The 18,316-nt window shown below is 43.8% G+C and overlaps 1 protein-coding gene across 6 annotated transcripts in view; it reads right to left on the reverse strand.

Moving 5' to 3' along the window:
* msnb (moesin b) overlaps positions 1-18,316 on the reverse strand; it is a 69,151-nt gene that overhangs the window by 39,153 nt on the left and 11,682 nt on the right. For all 6 annotated transcript variants that reach the window (XM_082178342.1, XM_082178344.1, XM_082178347.1 and 3 more), the window contains 2 exons: positions 17,885-17,968; positions 17,683-17,778 (listed from right to left, as the gene is read on the reverse strand). In XM_082178342.1, coding sequence (XP_082034468.1) covers positions 17,683-17,778; positions 17,885-17,968 — 180 coding nt within the window. The remainder of the gene's footprint in view (positions 1-17,682; positions 17,779-17,884; positions 17,969-18,316) is intronic.

Below are 18,316 nucleotides of genomic sequence, written 5' to 3' on the forward strand. Positions count from 1 at the left end.
AATGCACCTTTAATGAGATAAGTCTCATTAATAACTATTAACTGACAAATTATAAAGAACATTAGTCGATTGTCGAGTTCACGCCCATAGGTTATCACGCGCGTGAACTCGACAATCGACTACTGTGGACTTCGACCGAAAACAGGAAGAAAATACAGGTATGTGCGCTGGCTGAATTAACATCATTTTTATTCATATCTTTCACATCTACTGCAGTCAGATTCACCGCGTTCACTCTGAAGGAATCACTCACAATGGCTGGGCACTTGTAATGACACATCAAGGATGTTAAGAGGCTAAAAGCAGGTTTAAAACTTGCCCCATTGAAGTCAACAGGGTGCAAATTTTAAAAAGAGGATAACACGGTGTAGGCAACACCGATTTTTGTCGTTGTTCTCTGTACTGACAGCACTCCAAAAAATAAAATAAAAAAAATTAGCTCAATGTTAAAATTGACCGGAGTTCTCCTTTAATAGTAGTAGCTTAAGTGTTAATGTAGTGCTACTCATTAGTCCTACATTACTTCCTGCATAGTTACTTATTAATGACGGACCATTATTCTAAAAAGTTACCAAGTTGTTTTAGAAGTATGAACCACCTGTTATCCCAGCTTGGTGACATGTTCTGCATTCAGAAAGGCCCATTATGAAGTTGACCTCTGGGACTAACTCCCTCACAGCAGACTGTGAACCCTTATCATTCACAATTTGCTCAATGCAAGGACTGCTTCTACACAAGTTTTATGCCACTGGAAGTGTTTTTGTTCCTGGTACTGGAATCATGAACTGTGTATTGCACAGTTTCAGCAGTTTTGAATTTCCTACAAGGTCTTTTGAACAGTGGCAAGGCAACTCTTGCACTGCCAGCGTTTTTATTTAATTTTTTTTAAGTTGCCAGCCAATGCCAGCATTTTTGGTCATTTTCACAAAAATGTCATGGCCCCCAGAATATTTTGTTGCATGAATATCTGAACATGCAATATATAAAAAGGAAAGAACAGAACAGGCCTTCTGCTTAAAAAAAAAAAAAGATTGATGATGATGATCGCATTATTTTACATATGCATCTGCTTACATATGAGATCACTTGTTTCTGCTTCTTCTTTGCTTGTGTTTTGATCGTGAGATACTGTACTCGTTCAGGAGATGCATAATAGTGCCCCCTACCTATAACAGTGATTACACGGTGTGGCGAGCAGGACGAGGCCGAGGGCCATGAGAGAACGATGCGAGGCCGGTGGCGTGATTGATGATGAGCGACACCTGTGCAACGCACTGGTCTCGTATCTCTCACAGAGGAGTGGAAGCATAAAAGGAGGAGCGACAATAGTGAAGGACGAGAGAGGACAGGCCTGGACTTTGTGTTGTGTTTCTGTTTTATTATATGTGGCAGCAGTCGTCTGTGAGGCGCTGCTGCCTTTACTTCTGTTTTGCATTTGTTTATTTTATTATTAAAGTGTGTTAAACGTTCGCCGGCTCCCGCCTCCTCCTTCCCACAACAACATACTGCGTTACACACAGAAAGCCATAAACTCGTCAATGGCGGGAAAAGAGTTAAAGGTCTATGTAGACATATCTGTTCACTATTCTCCTATTGTTGCTTCTTGCTGGGCTCCCACCATCTGATTTGCAGTTTTTTGAAGGGTGTGTGTCCCCTGTATTGGACTCTCCTCTGGTGTTGGAGTTTCTTTGTCTACCTTCTTTTGATCCGTTGAAGTTTGCAGACCTTAAGTAAAAGCGTTTGAAAGCAGACTTCCTTCTGGCTGATACTTATACAAAAATTATTTATGAGCTTCATATATTGTCCGTGATGTAGTCCAGCATGATATGGAAGCCAGGGGTTACAAGCAGTGGTGGAAATGGGCAAAATTCACTGGGCGGACTCTATTAAAAAAAAATAAAAAAAAATAGAGGTCATCTGGCTTTAGATGACCTTTCAGATGTTTAGAAACCTTTATAATCTATAATAACTAAATTATATAAATTATTTATTTTATGTTTAATTTAACCCCCTGGGGTTGGCTATTGCAAATAATAAAAACAAAACGTTGTGTTTTTCGTAAAATAAAATATAAATAAACATGATGCGTTGTCCCTTCTCTCTCAAAGTGAAGTTCATTCTGAAATGCGACAGAAAATGATCTGTAACTCCGTGAATGCTTGTCACTGTGGCATGAAACATGTGTCTTTACAAAGCTTGAAGTCTCCATTTTTAAATGATGTAAACACATCATAATATATAAATTACAAATATTCTCTGTTTAAGTAATCCGTATGAAAGCAACGACATGTACAGTTTCTCCAGTCTGAGCTACAGTAATTAACTCTAATGTGACCACGTCCACGCGCGCACGAGCAATTGACATGCAAATGATCCACGTGCTGTTAACGGACTCATTACCTCAAAAACAAGTACCATATTCCTGTTTTTCCTCGAGTTTGGAAGACTGTGTTTGTGCTCAATGTGCTGTGCTGTTTACCTTGGATTTACCTCAGAAGAATTAGAAGAACACGATTTGAGTATTTATGAGAACGAATTTTAAGGTAAGATTATTTATTTACCTCAAGCGGTCTGTTTTGAAGTTCTGTGAGTAGTAAGAAAGACGCGCACTGATAGAGAAGCATTTCCATTGGCTGCAGTCTGCAGGCACGACATTTTTACAGAATGCCATTGATAAATATCAATATCCCTCTAAGTTTTTATTATCATATATTGTGCTACGTTTATGTAGCTATTATATTGTAGATAAAATATAGTAATCGTTACAATGTCCAAAAAAAAAAAAAAATATATATATATATATATATTAGGGGTGTAACGATACGCGTATTCGTATCGAACCGTTCGGTACGAGGCTTTCGGTTCGGTTTTCGGTATGCATTACGTACCGAACGGTTCGTTGGACCATTTTTTGTGCCGACCAAAATTTCGTTATTTCAAATGAAGGCGCGTCGCGGGTGGCAAGCGCGCTCATAGAGGCTGGCGCGACCACAACATCAACTGGCAAATGCAATGTAAGGAACGAAACTGAGCTACTCTTATTGTGTTTGTGTGGACCGTTTATCAGTTTTGACCTGTGAAGCGGGACTCGCGAGCCCTATGCGCGAGCCTGATCAAGCAACACCACACAGCGCTAAGAGATCCAGACCAGTAAAGAAAGCATTTGAATTTCAAATGCTTTTTGAATTCGCCACTTAAGTAATAACATCGCTGCGAGATCTAGTGAGAAACATGCACATTTCTCTGTTATTAACGGATCAAACAGCGCTGACGTGGAAACCAGGAAGAAACATCGTGCCATGAATGAACTGGCCGGTGTCCACAGATCAGCAACATTCACCGTGGAATGGATTTGCTGTAGTAACACTAACTGCAAGGTATGGAAGTTTGTCAGGAATAGTGGGCTATAATGCTTTCAAGTAACATTACGTCTGTTTTATTTTGACATTATGAATACAATTGCTGCCCTCAAATGTTAATCTGAACTAAAATAAACCTTTGTTTATATCTAGCCTACTACTACAATATTACATTTCATTTTGTCCAAGGAGCTGTTTTGTTTTATATGCTCATAAGAACAGTCAAGTATAGCTCCATTATTGCTCAGTAAAAAAAATAAAATAAAATAAAAAAATTAAAAAAATCATACTTTATGATGTTAGTTTCATTAAATAAAATAATACAAAAAAAAAAAAATTAATTCAAGGAAATTTCTCTGGCATTTATTTATTTTTGCTGTAGCCTATGGAAAACGTACCGAACCGAACCGTACCGAACCGTGACACAAGTGTATCGTATCGAACCGAACCGTGAATTTTGTGAACCGTTACACCCCTAATATATATATATAACCTTTTTTTTCGTCCCCCCTCGAAATTCACTCCCCACACTCCGTCCCCCGGCATCCCCCCCAATTTCCAGCCCTGGTTACAAGTATCAACCTCTGGCCCAACCCAACTATCCAAACATTTATTAATCAGTCCATTTAGCTGTGCAGTCAGTCTCCAACTCTTGAATCTGATGTTGAAAGATAATTTGATATTTTGTCTTGTTAAAAGCTTGTTATGTTGATGTTATGGCACAGTTGAGATATTCTGATAACCAGTCCATCACAAGGCTAACACACACAGGCATACACAAATTCACACTCTCACTCACACCTATGGGCAAATTTGTCACTCAAATTCACTTAGATTGCATGTGTGAGAAACCGGAGAACCCAGAGGAAAACCACATGACAAACTGCAGTGGCCTATATTTCCCTCAGCTAAGTTTGTGTCATTGTGCTGTTCTTTCTCAGTTCCATGCAACATAATAACAGTCATCCGCTGCTATAGTTTAACTGATTTATTACAACTATATATCATTTTTTCTCTCACCAAACAAACAGGATTAAGGAATGCCTTGACACAAAACATTCTGAGGCAAAGCCTAGACAGAGTTTTCTTCTATAAAGGCATAGGTTTGGCAACCTATGCGTGCCAGAGAAATATTAATGTCCTTAACATCTGCACACACATTACCCCTTAGCCTACTTCTTAGGCTCATTGCCTGTTTTATTTAGCTGTCCAGCTATCAAAATCTGCATGGCAAAACTGCACGACCCACTGGACAGAAGCATTTATGTTGTAGTGAAGCTGTAATGTCCTAGCAAGGAAGCAGATGATCAGAATGCAGCAGTGCTTTTAATTAGTTTAAACCAAAAAAAAGAAGAGGCTTTGTGAAGATGAAGAAGACGACAACAACGGGAATAATCAAATGCAACAGCTAGCATTTCACTATACATAGACAATCACAGCCAAAGAGCAACTCAAACGCAGGGCAAAATATTAACAAGGAACTAAACAAGAAACAGTTGAACATAATAAGGAGCCATGGAAACTTATTCAAACACAGGAATACAACTCAGGAAAAGAAAAGAGAAGCAATTAAATATCTTTCAAACTAAAAGTATTTGCAACAAAACAGAACATGACAGTACCAAAAGTGTAATAAGTGCAGTCAAGTTTCTTGCTTCTCTTAGTGGACCAATTCAAATGCCTATCAAAATACCAGAAAGCATTTATTGAGCAATGTTCTATTATTGAATTAAATGTCTCATGATGTGGTCAATGTATTATTAAATAAAAGGCAGCAATTGCCCAAAAACATAAATTTACTAGTGACTGAAATTAGATTGTCACTTTCAGAGATTCTCAATTATTATTATATTTTATTTGCAATACCACACATTGAAAAAAGTAAACAATTATAATAATATAATAATGAACCCAGGGCAGGGTACATCCAATTCTTAAATTTAATAATAATACAGTAGCTGTTACCAAATCAAATGAAATCAATATCAACAAAATAATTAGTTGCACTGCAGAGGTACCACAGAAGCTGCATCTAAAGTGGTATTTAGATGTATGTATTTACACAGTTTAATACTGCTTAGAGGTCATAAATGCATTTACATAGCAATTACAATTGCATAATGTATTGAGATTAATCTTTACATTTTGAATATAGAAATATGAGTAAATTACTAAATTAAATGACATTTAGATTATGAACACAAGTAGGCAAGTCATTATGTTCAAAACATTGATAATGGGTTATTGAATCATTCGCTCAAAGGTTCAGATTCATTCTAAAATGAAACACTCTGAACCACATTTTAAATGCATCCACTCCTTGCTGTCCAATGCGTCGGACAACTAGTAGATTTTGATAGCTCAATAAAACAGATGGTGAGCCTAAAGGCTGATATACTTCTGCGTCGGACCTACGCCGGAGACTCTAGGCTGTAGGCTTTGCATTGGTTTTAATTTATAGTTCTGCGTTGTTGTCCGCGTTGACGCGTAATTATTAATGCAGAGGGAGCATGTGAAACCCAATGGGAGGGGTTCTAGCAGACCAATCACAGCGCTTCAACATCGGACAATGATGTAAGCACGTATTAGTACGAAAGAAAGTGGATGTGATTGTCATGTAGTACAAGTGAATGCAAGAAAAAAGTAAACTGCACGTTTGAGAGCAACTCTTCCTGTCTATGTGAGCTTTCGTTTGATAGACAAGAAAGACACTACAATGGCAACGCCATTCCATAGAGGGCATCAATTTCATCAATTTCATGATTTTGAGCCATCAAAATTAAAGTGTAAATTGTCATCCTTTCATAATCAGATATTATTTGTGGCGAGGGGGGTGTGCTTCAGCGAGGTCTGCAATGGGAGAGAGAGGCAGGAGATGAGCGGTACGTAAGTGGGTCAAGTGCAAAATGACATATACCTGGGTCTCGTTGCAGTAATTGGCGCGAAGAGAGCAGATAAAAGCCACCTGGAAACGGGAAGCCGGGAGAAAGAGAAGCTGAGGACTTGTGTGGACACTGAATGCTCGGGAGAGCTGCATGTAGACTGTGTGGACTGTGATTGAGTTTGTGATAGTGCTGTGAGCGCGACTATTGTTTTGAAGTTTGAGAAACCGAAATAAAAACACAAGTCTCAGCAAGCCGACCCTGTCTTCTTCGTTCCATATTCTTTGAACATTGTTACAATATTATAGGGAATTTCACCATGATGATTTTTCTGGAAAGTACATCACTTGTACTCAAAGATAATATTTTTCTTTGTTAAAAGCCTTTCCTCTGGATATTGTTCTGTTGGTTAAAGATGCATTGTCTTATTAAACTGTGACACTTCCAGGCCTTCTGCCTTCTGCCCCAAACGAGCCTCCCAATTGCCACCGACCATGGAACTGCACAATAGACCTCCTATCCAGAGAGCCAGTGCCCAGAGGAAAAGTTTATATGGGAGGGTGATGAGTGTAAGATCGCCTTCATTGTCTATTCCTGGAACCCGACCGACCATCCTCACCATGTCATGCTTGAGATGGCCAAGCTGAGAGAATACCATCTGTACCTCAAGCTGGAGAAGTGCTCATTCCATCAGACCTCCATCCAGTTCCTTGGTTACCAGCTCACCCCAGAAGTTATCAAGATGGACGAGGGGAAGGTAGAGGCAGTCAAGCCATGGCCCACTCCGACAACCATTAAATAACTCCAATGCTTCCTGGGTTTTATTTCTATTGCTGTTAAATCCATAACTACAGCACACTTACCGCTCCATTGATGTCACTCCTCAAGTCCATGCCCAAGTCTCTGTCCTGGTCCACAGAAACCACCCACGCATTTAAGCAACTCAAGGAAGCTTTCACGTCCCCCCTTTCCTTGTGCATCCAGATCCTGATAAGCCATTCATTGTGTCTCATTGTGACAGGCCTCAAGGACTGCCGTGGGTGCAGTTCTTTCACAGCAGGAGGGGAAACCGTGCTGACATGATCCATGTGCCTTCTTTTCTAACAAACTCACCTTGGCGGAGCAAAACCATGATATTGGCAATAGAGAACTCCTGGCAGTCAAACTGTTTCTCGAAGAATGGCGCCATTGATTGGAGGGAGCACATCATCCATTCCTAATGTTTACGCAACCTGGAATACCTTTATGACAGCAAACATCTCAACTCATGACAAGCAAGATGGGCCCTCTTCTTCATGCGATTCAAGTTCACCATGTCCTATCATCCAGGAATGAAGAATGTCAAGGTGGATGCCCTTTCCCGTCTCTGCGCCCTAGAGCAGGGTTTCTCAAACTCTGTCCTGGAGGGCCACTGTCCTGCACAGTTTAGCTCCAACCCTGATCAAACACACCTAGCTGTGAGTTTCTAGTGATCCTGAAGACAATGATTAGCTAACTCACAGCTAGGTGTGTTTGATCAGGGTTGGAGCTAAACTGTGCAGGACAGTGGCCCTCCAGGACCGAGTTTGAGAAACCCTGCCCTAGAGGAAAGCCCATATGAACCAGAGAACATTCTCCCTCCTGACCTGGTGGTTAGTCCCATTCAAAAAAATGAAGCTTTTACCACTGAGCTTGCTCTGCTGGGCTTCCCTGCAACCGTATCTTTGTACCCACCTCCCAAATGATTCCGATCATTTAATCCACACATTCCTCTGTGGGCAATGGCAACCCAGAGAAAAATCAATTCCTCTTGCTCCTCCAATACTGATACTGTTGGCCCCACATAGCAAAAAACATCAGGAGGTTCATTCAGGGATGTCAGGAATGCACCATTGCCAAAACTCCTCACCAATTACCATCTTGTAAACTTCTCATGCTGCCCGTGGTCACACCTAGGAGTTGTCTTCAGGGAGATCCTGGATTCTGGTGGTGGGTCATCTTGAGTACCTAGTCGGAAGTCTATGGACCTGATGATAGATCATGGCTTGCTCAGGACAACATTCTAGATCTGGCCCTCACTGCCAGCTTCCATTAATAAGTCATCCACATTGTCGAGCTCCACGCTGGCCACAGCGTTGGGGTCCTCTGTCCTTTGGAGCGGTAATGTTATGGTCAAACCAGGCCATCCCTCTCACCCAAATACTAATCACCTACACACATCACTGCCACAATCAGAGGACTACAAGTGCATACATCACCATTCAGTTGGCATCTGGCTTCGTCTTGGATACAGACTCACTTACCCCAAAGACATACCTGAGAAATTCTGCTACTTTTTCTCTTGCAATTACTCTAGCGATCTCAAGTGAATCCAACATCTTTATCCAACGATCTCTTACATATTTCTCCAACGATTTCCAGCGACGACTCAAACATTGTATTGTATTTCACAACAAAACATTTTTTTTTTTGATTTTTCCCATCAAACCTTGAGTTTGTGCAGTTAGTAGAAAGCATCTGCGGTACCTTGGTCAAAGAATGTCTCGGTTACATATGTAACCCTTGTTCCCTGAAGGAGGGAACGGAGACATAGTCGACGTGTCGATTTATTGGCATCACGCTTAGGGAGCCTGTCATCTTCGAGTATTGTTAAAACGAGCCAATGCACATTGGTGTGCGAGAATTGCATCACACGCTCCGCCCCGCAGTGCGGGAATAAATACAGAAGTGGATGCACGCACCAGTTGTTTTTCGCTGAGGAGCCAAGTGGAGCCCAGAGTCAGCGGTGGTCCAGCAATAGTGGTGACGGGACTACGAAGGAGGGAACGAGGGTTACATATGTAACCGAGAGGTTTCTTATCAGTTTGGTCATGTTCTACGTAGTCGACGTGTCAACTAATTGGGATCCTCTATTAAAACGCCACTAGAGCTGCCACAGTCCAGTGCCTAGACAAAAGCCTTCTGATCCCCCCACATTATTGAGGCAGAGATAGGACAGGGCTCCACTTGAACAGCTGGCTGTCTGGTGCAGCTATAACAACCTTGAGCTGAACACGCTCAGAACAGTGGAGATGATTGTGGACTTCAGGAGAAAATCCCCAGCACTCCCCCTCTCACCATCATGAACAGCACTGTGGAAGCAGTGGAGTCATTCAGGTTCCTGGGCTCTACCATCTCTCAGGACCTGAAGTGGGCAAATCACATTGACTCCATTGTGAAAAAGGCCCAGCAGAGACTGTACTTCCTTCGCCAGCTGAAGAAGTTCAATCTGCCACAGGAGCTGCTGATCCAGTTCTACTCAGCCGTCATTGAGTCTGTTTTAAGCACTTCCATCACTGTCTGGTTTGGTTCAGCTACCAAATCGGACATCAGGAGACTACAACGGACAGTCCGGACTGCAGAGAGGATTATTGGTGCCCCCCTGCCAACCCTCCAGGACCTGTACTCTTCCAGAGTGAGGAAGAGAGCAGGTAAAATCATCACAGACTCCACTCACCCTGGACACCCCCTGTTTGAACTGTTACCGTCAGGACGGCGACACAGATCACTGGCCACAAGAACATCCAGGCACAGGAACAGTTTCTTTTCACAGGCCATTTCCCTTCTGAACACTTAACATGCCCCCCAAGGCATATGCCTGTAAGTGCAATACTCCCACTGTCTAGTGCAATATTCTCTAACTCAGGTGATATTTAAATTTATATTATTCATACTACTCAAAATACTGTAAATATGTTCATAATCTGTAAATGTTTATTCGGACTAAACCCAACTGTGACCCTACTTTTTTACTTTTATACTATTTTTATTTATTTTTAATATATTTTATTCTTAGAATTTGTATTACTGTTTCTTGTTGTATTTGTATTTGTATATGTGCACTGGAAGCTTCAGTACCAAGAAAAATTCCTTGTGGCTGCAAGCACACTTGGCAATAAAGCTCATTCTGATTCTGATTCTGATTCTTAGGCAGGGAAGTCACTGCTGTTCCACAAGACCACTGGGAAAGCGTTCCCCTTTTGTTGGAAGGAATATGCTGCGGAAGCCACATCCTGCCCATAGGGAGGTAACATGTGGGGGTTACACATATGGCCTGGGCGATTACCAGGCAGTACAACATATGGAATGTCACTGAGGTGGCTCTAGCCTATAACAGGGGGGAGACTCAACCGGACAGGGACAGCAGAGCAGGCTTTGCCAAGGGAAAGACATGCTCGCCGCAGGGATACACATATGGGATCGCCGTAGGGATCACAACATATGGACCCAGCCTAGCACAGCTTCAACCAGTGCATACAAGTGTTAGGCCTGACATCGGACGCTCCGCCACGTCCGTTGCCGAAGGGTGTGGAGGAACTCAACAGGGTTCGGCTAAAGAGGAACTCTACTGGAGCAAGAATGGCACACGTATCCAGTCCATAGGAGGGGAATGGCGCAGCAAGCCGACACTTCGAACCGGGCTTACAGTGAAACTGGCTTCATGTGAAGGGAGCCCACGGGAAGCAACCGGCTCGACACATAGGTTATTTTTCTAACGAATGTGTTGGTGTCGACCAGCCCGCAGCTCTAAAAACATCTGTCAGCAAGGCACCCTGTGTCAACGCCCAGGAAAGAGCTACACTCTCTCTTTGGAGAGGCTCACCACCCAGGGGGCACGGTGCACCTTGGAATATTCACACCAAGATGATGGCAACCACTATCCAGTGGGCCAACCCCTGCATGGAAACAGCCTTCCCTTCTGCTGGTCTCTGTAACAGACAAGAGCTGGTCTGAGGTCCTGAGGCTTTGCATTCTGTCCAGTTACAACTGCAAGGAGCGGAAGGGACAGAGAAAATACAGGGCTGGGTCTGCCTCCTCCAGGGCAGCGCTTGCAGGCTCACCACCTGGTCCCGTTTTAAGGGAGAGGTAGGAACCTTGAGCACATATCCAGGCCGGGGTCTCAGGAAACCGTGAGAGTTGGCCGGCCCGAATTCCAGGCACGATTCGTCGACCGAAAATACGTTCAGGTTCCCTACCTTCTTGATAGAGGCAAGCAAGAAGGAGAACTGTTTCTTTAACCCCCTGAGGTTGGAGATAGGCTCGTTTTTTTTCAGATCAGTGCAAAAGAGACTCAAAATACTCTGTTGATTTTGATCTTACATGCTTGTGTTGTACATCAATAAAAACAGTTAAATGTCTTCTTTTATTTGTGTACACTCATAATAAAAACAAAATGTTGTGTTTTTCGTAAAACAAAGAAAATAAACATGATGCGCGTTCTGCTGTCTCTCTCAATGTGAAACTCATTCTGAAACGCGACAGAAAATGACCTGTAACTCAGCGAATGTTTGTCACATAGTCTTGAAACGCATGTCTATACAATGCTTGGAGTCTCTATTTTTAAAGTATGTAAATTATTTAAAAAACAAATATTCTCTGTTTAAGTAATCCGTATGAAAGCAGCGGCATGTACAGTTTCTCAAACTTAATTAACTCTAATGTGACCACGCCCACGCGCGCACAAGCGATTTACATGCAAATGATCCACGCGACGAACGCAGACCTGTAAACGCCCTCATTACCTCAAAACAAAGAATCAGAGACTTCGGTAACTTACTCCTCTGCTTTTCATCGAGTTTGGAAGACTGTGTTTGTGCTGTGCTCTGCCGTTTCACTTGGATTTACCTCAGAAGAATTAGAAGAACGCGATTTGAAGACAAGAAAGATGTAAGGTAAGAAATTCTTAATTATTAGTTTATGTTATTGTTGCATAAACTTCACATTGCAGTTGAACTGCTGCTAGATATAAGGTGAATATTATAATATTTAGACCCGTGTTTACTATACTGTGTTTGTGGACATCTGCTCAAACGTAGATATGTATAATATGGTAACCATAATGCGCTCTGCGTTTGAATGTATCATATTTTGGAGCACGCTGTGGGTTTGAATGTATCATATTTTGGAGCGCGCTGTGGGTTTGAAAAGCAAAACACACCAAAGAAAGAAATGTTACTCTAATCTCATTTCATATCATCATAACGAATGGAAACATTTGAAGTAACATATAGTAATCAATATATTTTTCTCTAATGTAGTTGTTACTGAAATCTTCTGGAAGATTTATAGGCTGCTATAGGTTATTGTTATTATTATTTTATGCAGCACTGCGCGTAGCCTATGCCTACAAGGCACAACAAACCTGGTGTTCATTATACATTATTGGAAACATTTGTGTGTGTATTCTGTGAATTTTAAAAAGCAATTTTAACCAGAAAAATATAAAATCTATTCCCAAAATCGTGCAGCCCTATAGTTTCTCTTGATATCAGTATGTTCACAGGTATTTTATTTTATTTAAATTTTTTTACAGGGACCAGATGCCACTGAGTCCTGCTGACTTCAACATTCACATGAGTCTCTGTACATGAACATGGTAAAGTGAAAATCAAACACCTTGGAAATGAAAGGTATGTACATTGTTTTTAGGAATCGCACAAAGGTTTCTGTCTTTGGATCATTGTTTTCAATAATGTGCTTTTTTGTCATTTGTTGTGTATCTTTGGATTATGTTGTGTTGTAAATAAATCCCAAACAATCTAAAAGCCATTCTTTTTTAAATCTCCTCATTCTTTGTGCAAGGTTGCTCAGAATGACAGGGCCTAATCGCTCCTAATAGGGCCGTTAGGGGAGGGTCTTTGTCTTTCTCAGGTGTGAAAACCAATACATATTAATGAGATGATCACACCTCCCGCATAAAGCTTTCTCACACAAAACACGTCTTAGACATTTTAAATCAATATATTGTCTTATCTGAATGAGCAGTCAGGGTGATTTTCACATAGTTTTGGAGCAAATATTCTAGGCTACGTGATACAATTTTCAAAAGTCTTGTGAAGAAATAATCAGTATGGGTTTCATGGCCTTATTTCAGTGAATTTTTTTTTTTTGTATTTTCACAAACCACGCATAAATGTAATTATCTCAAAACTACAAACTTTTACATACATGCTGCTGATATATTATTGTAGCAGAGTTTGTGCTAAATACAGTGTAATAAGACTTTAGCCATGACAATGTCTCAAGTAACAGAAATAAGCACAAATGTCAGAGCATGTCAGAACACCTCCAGGGCCAGAAAACAGCTCAGACCCCAGAGGGTTAACTCAGCTGCCTGCAGTGGCTCAAGGGGAGGTCTCTGCAGTGCAGTAGCACCAGATATAACTCCCAAGAAGGTATAGAGAGGGCGCAAGGCGGATTCATTCCTCCTTGCTCCCCTCAGGAACCTGGCGATCAAATCGTGCTTCCCCTCAGATTTGCCACTGCATCATGAATATGCGTTAATATAAAGGGAACATAAATTCTGAGGGCAGAGGAAGACAGCCCTCACTCTGACTCGATCTTGCAGGAAAGAGAGCACGGAAGTAATCGAACACCTTCGGGGGTCCTCTCGGTGAGGAGAACACCACTCAACGAACAGGCTCCACTTCAGGGCGCAAGCATGCCTCATCTTTAGAGGGTGCTCTGGCAGAAGTGAAGGTGTCCGCTTTGGGGCCAGACATGGAGTTTCCAGAGGTCTGGACGCGGGTGCCAACGGTGCCCTGTCCCTGAGATGTCTCAGAAGAATGGGTCAGGAAGGGGCTGTCGAGAGGAGCATAAGTTCGGGGGACCTAGGTCCGGTTGGGCCATTAATGGGCAACTAGGAAGACCTGCTCCTTCTCCTCCCTGACTTAGCACAGTGCTGTGCAAGAAGACTCACTGGGGAAACGCAACTTTGCGTAGGCCCCGCCCGGGGCCAGCTGTGTGCCAGTGTCTCCATGCCGAGGGTTTTCCGCTCAATCAGGGAGAAGAGCAACTGGCAAAAAGGGACAAGTCCGGAGAGGCAAACAGATGTAATTGTGCAGCCCCGAAGTGGTCCTCGACCAGCTGGTCTGCCTGGGGATGGAGTCTCACTCTTCCTGGCCACAGGCTGTCATGAGGCCTCATTGATTCATGATTGAGAAGGCCGGAAAATAAGTGTAATGAAGCGACCTCAGAAGATCCTGACTCCAAGGAGGAGGTGGCGGGCGAGTTCCAACATGCGAGTGAAGCATAGCGCAATGTTTCGCAGTGTTGTCTGTACAGACCAGTACAGGCTTGCTAAGCAGCGGCGTCTCAAAGCAAGGTGTACTGCTAGCAACTCTAGGCAATTGATGCCAATGCAGTTGGAGGCCTCCCCAGACCCCCGCTACTGCATGCCCATTACACGTGGCCCCTCAGCCGGTGTTGGTGGACACTTGTTATAGGGGCGGCTGGCCCGGAGAAACAAAAGGTCTGATCACTCAAAGGGTAGGGTTTTGTACTGAACCTTCGACAGCTCGAATGCAAGAACACAGGCATTTTGGCCTGTGTTGCGGAAGGATAGAGATCTGAAGTACGCGTCCTTCAGAGGTCGAACGCTGCAGACCAATCTTGGGGACGGAGCATTCAAAAATGCGTTTCTGAAGATGGGCTATCGAAGCCGGTCTTCATATCGGCTGGAGGGAACGGCTCAATCGCATCCTTCGCCAGTAGGACTGCGATGACCGAGTGCATGACAACCGCACATTCGCTCAACACCGGAGTGTAACGAATAACGCTGAACTTGGGCGGACGCCAGACGAACTGAATTGTACAGCCGAGTCTGTTGGTTAGGAGCCAGCTGGACAGGTTTGGAGCACTTTCTAGAGCCCCTTTCACACAGAGATTCCGGAAAATACACGGATAAAGTGACCCGGGATTTGACCCAGGTTCGTTTGATTTTGGTTCATTCACACTGCCAGTGATTTTCCGGAATCAGAGAGTGCGTTCACACACAACCCGTAAAAATGCCGTAAAGACACGTGACATCGATGTGACTTGTAATGTCTCAGCAGCGTCTTAAGTTTGCTTATGAGCTGCGATATCTCTCTCGAGAAACCACGCTTGTGCATTTTTTTCTCTGATTCGATCATAAAATTGCGCTTTACGTACCGTTTCACAGCTGGCGAACGATCCCGGCTTCAGCGTCATCACTACGACACGGCATTATTACGGCTTTTGTTCACACAGCGCGCGTTCCGGGACTGAACACGGCAATGTTACTAGGTCCCGACCCGGCATCGATCCCGGCATAAATCCCGGGTCGAGTTTATGTTCACACAGAAGGCGCTCTGGCAATTTGCCGGCAATTTCCCCGGTTCAAAGCGCTGTGTGAAAGTGGCTTAGGTTTCTATTAACCAGCCCAGGGGGACCAGAGGTAGCAGGGACCCCGGCTCGGAAGGCCTGAAGGCGGCCCGAAGCAGGGGCTGAGTGTGCGGTGCAACACTTATCTGTCCCTACATGATGGCAGAGAGTACGTGAGAAGGCGTGACCAGGTCCTCGAACCACACCCAGCTGCCGGCTGGCGATACAAGAGGTGGTTGAAGGGTGCAAGGCTTTGCACAGGGTCGCGCACCACCAGTCTGGCCCTCTTGGGACCCAGGAACAGAGGAAATTGCTCTTTCTTTGAAAATGTGGGTCCCACTGGCTCCCCATTTTTTGGGAGCCAGCGGCGGACACATACACAAACAAAGAACTCCACCCGGCACCCTTCCGGGGGCTCCAAGCTCCTTCCTCCATCCCTGAGTGGCCCGCTCAGGAACGCTTACGCTGATGCTTGCCAACTGGCTTGGCAGCGCCTGGAGCGGGCTGGGCGCCCCGTCTGTGGCCGGCTCCATGCTGAGGCCTGGGTGGAGGCTACTGCGGTGGACACCCACAGCCTTTGTAAGCCTTGCCTGTAAGGACGGAGAAAGAACTTTAGAAGGGAGACAAGGATCCCCCTTCCATGAGGTAGCGGTCGCTTCTGGCAGAGAAAGGTGCCGTCCACGACCTAGTAAGCTCCTCATGCACTTCAGGGAAGAAAGGTACTGGGGCAGCGGGCTGAGAACCGGCCCGGCCCGCCCCGAGAAACCAATCATCCAACTGAGACGGTTCGGGACACGGTGGAGGATTCCACACGAGCCCTACCACCTCGGCGGCCCTTTTCAGCGTAGCTGCCATCTCTGGATCTGGCTCGGGCAACGCTGGTCTCCCAGAGGGATGTAGTGGAGCCGAGTCGTCATCTCCAGAGCCCAGCTCACCCTCCGATGCTGTGATGGACATCCTGTCCTCTGGAGGGGCCCTGAACGAAATGGCTGGTCGGGCCACTACAGAGCAACCAGCGCGCTCATCAGGGAACTCCACCGGCTGCAGTGCGAAGGAGGAGTGAGGGACACACGGGGCTTTGCTGGGGCGGGGAACCCCTCACTGTGATCCTCAGATCACCCAACTCACGTGGCACTCCAGCCTTCTTCTGGGAAGTTGGCCCAGAAGAAACACTAGAGCGGGGCATAGGAATGGGGACTCCACCTTCGCGGATGAAGGCGAGTCTTAATCTCAGCACCGCGATGGTCATCTTCCCGCAGTGAGAACATGACTCATTCACAAAAGCTGCTTCAGCGTGCTTTAAGCCCAAACACGTGATACAACTATTGTGACCGTCAGGGGGGGACAGAGTCATACCGCACCCAGAAACGCACAGATGGATTGGCATCTTGAAAAAGACGCAAACACACCGGAGCACACAGGGAAATTACCACGGCAACACTGTTGCAGTGACAGTGAAGCACTCACTTCTTTCGTCCTCAACCAACCGTCAACAAACACTCTAGAAATGTGATGCTGTTAAAACAGCAGTTGAGAGCTTCAGAAGCTTGCGATCGCCGCTGCACTCTTCGCTGTAGAAACACCAGCACTGGGAGAGTCTTCCAGAAGAACAACGACACACTCGCTCGTTGTACACAACAACACTCTTCAGAGACATCGACACCGATCGGCTCCGAAGCGAAAGACAACTGGTGTGTGCATTCACTTCCGTATTTATTCCCGCACTGCGGGGCGGAGCATGTGATGCAATTCTCGCACACCAATGTGCATTGGCTCGTTTGAACAATATTCGAAGATGAGCATGATCCCAATCAGTCGATACATCGACTACGTTGAACGTGCCCGAACTGATAGGGAACAAAGTACCTTGGCTCTCATAAGAGTATTTTAGCATTTTTAAATTAGCCTAATGATGGAGTGGTCACATATATTTTATGATGTACATAATTTTGAGAATGCATTTTATTAAAAACAACTCTATCCATTTGATTGATGTCGCTTTGTGATTGTCTCAGTCAGCACATGGTGGTGGACAAATACACCTCAAATGAAAGAGGGCATTTCACGTCGAATACACAAATGTCATATGCAAGTATAGTTAGCTGATTAAAAAATATCAAACAGAGTGGAAAAATAATACTGTTAACTGGTTAAAAGACAAAGAACAATGTTTGATAATCTTCTGCTAAAATTTCGTTTGTTTCTATTTGTTTCTTGAAACAGTTCAGAGCCCTGTTTATAAGACAAATAGCTTATGAAAAAAAAAAACAGTCAAATATGCAAGTATGATCAAGATTAACCCGCTTATTGAGTTTCAGCCAAGTAGAGAAGCCCTTGCTGTCCTGATACTGCAGTCCAAAGTACCAGATCTCTCGGAGTCCAATAGTTTTCACAACCTTCAAAAGGACAAACGTAATGATGTCACTAATTGTTCACTCTTTAGGGTCTATATGTCATGTTGCATTTATTGACTGTTGCCTAAATTCCATGTGAAATACGTACTTGGTCAAAAAGTTGTTTACCAGTTGTACTGGGCTGAATGGCAAACTCCAGCTCAGCATCCATTGTAGTGACCCGTACGTTTATCTGAAAAGAACAAATACATTATGTGCAATAATATATGGCATTGTTAAAGCATTGTAAAAGGACCCCTGGATAAGGTTAGCAGCATTTGATCAATTGAATAGTACACTACAATTTCTTGACAAGTATCACTAAACCAAAACATTATAACTTCAAAACAACTGGAAGCCATTCAAATGAAAGTGTACTGAATACACTATAGTATTCAGAGAAGGCGCATTAAGATCTAGGACAATATGTTACAGCCACACCTGGAGTATATTATGATAGGATTTTAGCCTTATTTGGTTCACAATGGCATCAAAACTAACAAAATGATGGACACTCGGCAGAAATCCTAGGTTGTGAGAT

This window comes from Leuciscus leuciscus (assembly GCF_965113295.1).
Source record: "Leuciscus leuciscus genome assembly, chromosome: 8".
Lineage (NCBI taxonomy): Eukaryota > Metazoa > Chordata > Actinopteri > Cypriniformes > Leuciscidae > Leuciscus > Leuciscus leuciscus.